Below are 492 nucleotides of genomic sequence, written 5' to 3' on the forward strand. Positions count from 1 at the left end.
CTACGGTACTAAAATGATCGTCTTCTGCTGCTATCTGTGAGGAGGGAGGTCAAGTTCTTCAGCCTTGTTAGAGTTGTGTTCGTGAGATAATGACCTGTGACTCCCGTCATAATTCCATTTCCCTTAACCACTTTATGTACCTATTACCCAGGCAGCATTGTTAAGAAGAGCGACAAGCGTTATCGATCCTCCTACCACCACTAAATAAGTTGCAACTATCTCACCCTCAAACTATTCGCGCATAGACGACCAAGATTTACTCCAACTCTTACCAAATGGTGGTGCAGCAGCGAGGAGGAAGCAATAATTCAAGCGACAACGGTGGTACGGACAGTGAGAATGTACCAGTAAGGAGACAGGAAGACTTAGGAGGAGCCTCTGTCACTCCTATCATTGATGTACGTCGGGGCGTTCTTTCTTGTTTAGGGGGCGGCGGCCATCCTCCTGCAACCAACCCATCCCGCTCCCGTTCCACCACCGGCTCCTCATCAC

At 49.0% G+C, this 492-nt stretch overlaps 1 protein-coding gene across 1 annotated transcript in view; it reads left to right on the forward strand.

Annotated features, from left to right (window-relative positions):
- Positions 1-275: 275 nt before the first annotated feature.
- Positions 276-492, forward strand: part of PHALS_06517 (uncharacterized protein) — a gene marked incomplete at both ends in the record, with an annotated part of 321 nt that continues 104 nt past the window's right edge. Inside the window, one exon of the mRNA XM_024719811.1 lies at positions 276-398. Coding sequence (XP_024585073.1) covers positions 276-398 — 123 coding nt within the window. The remainder of the gene's footprint in view (positions 399-492) is intronic.

The sequence above is a fragment of the Plasmopara halstedii genome (genome assembly GCF_900000015.1).
Source record: "Plasmopara halstedii genome assembly, contig: Scaffold_3060, whole genome shotgun sequence".
Lineage (NCBI taxonomy): Eukaryota > Oomycota > Peronosporomycetes > Peronosporales > Peronosporaceae > Plasmopara > Plasmopara halstedii.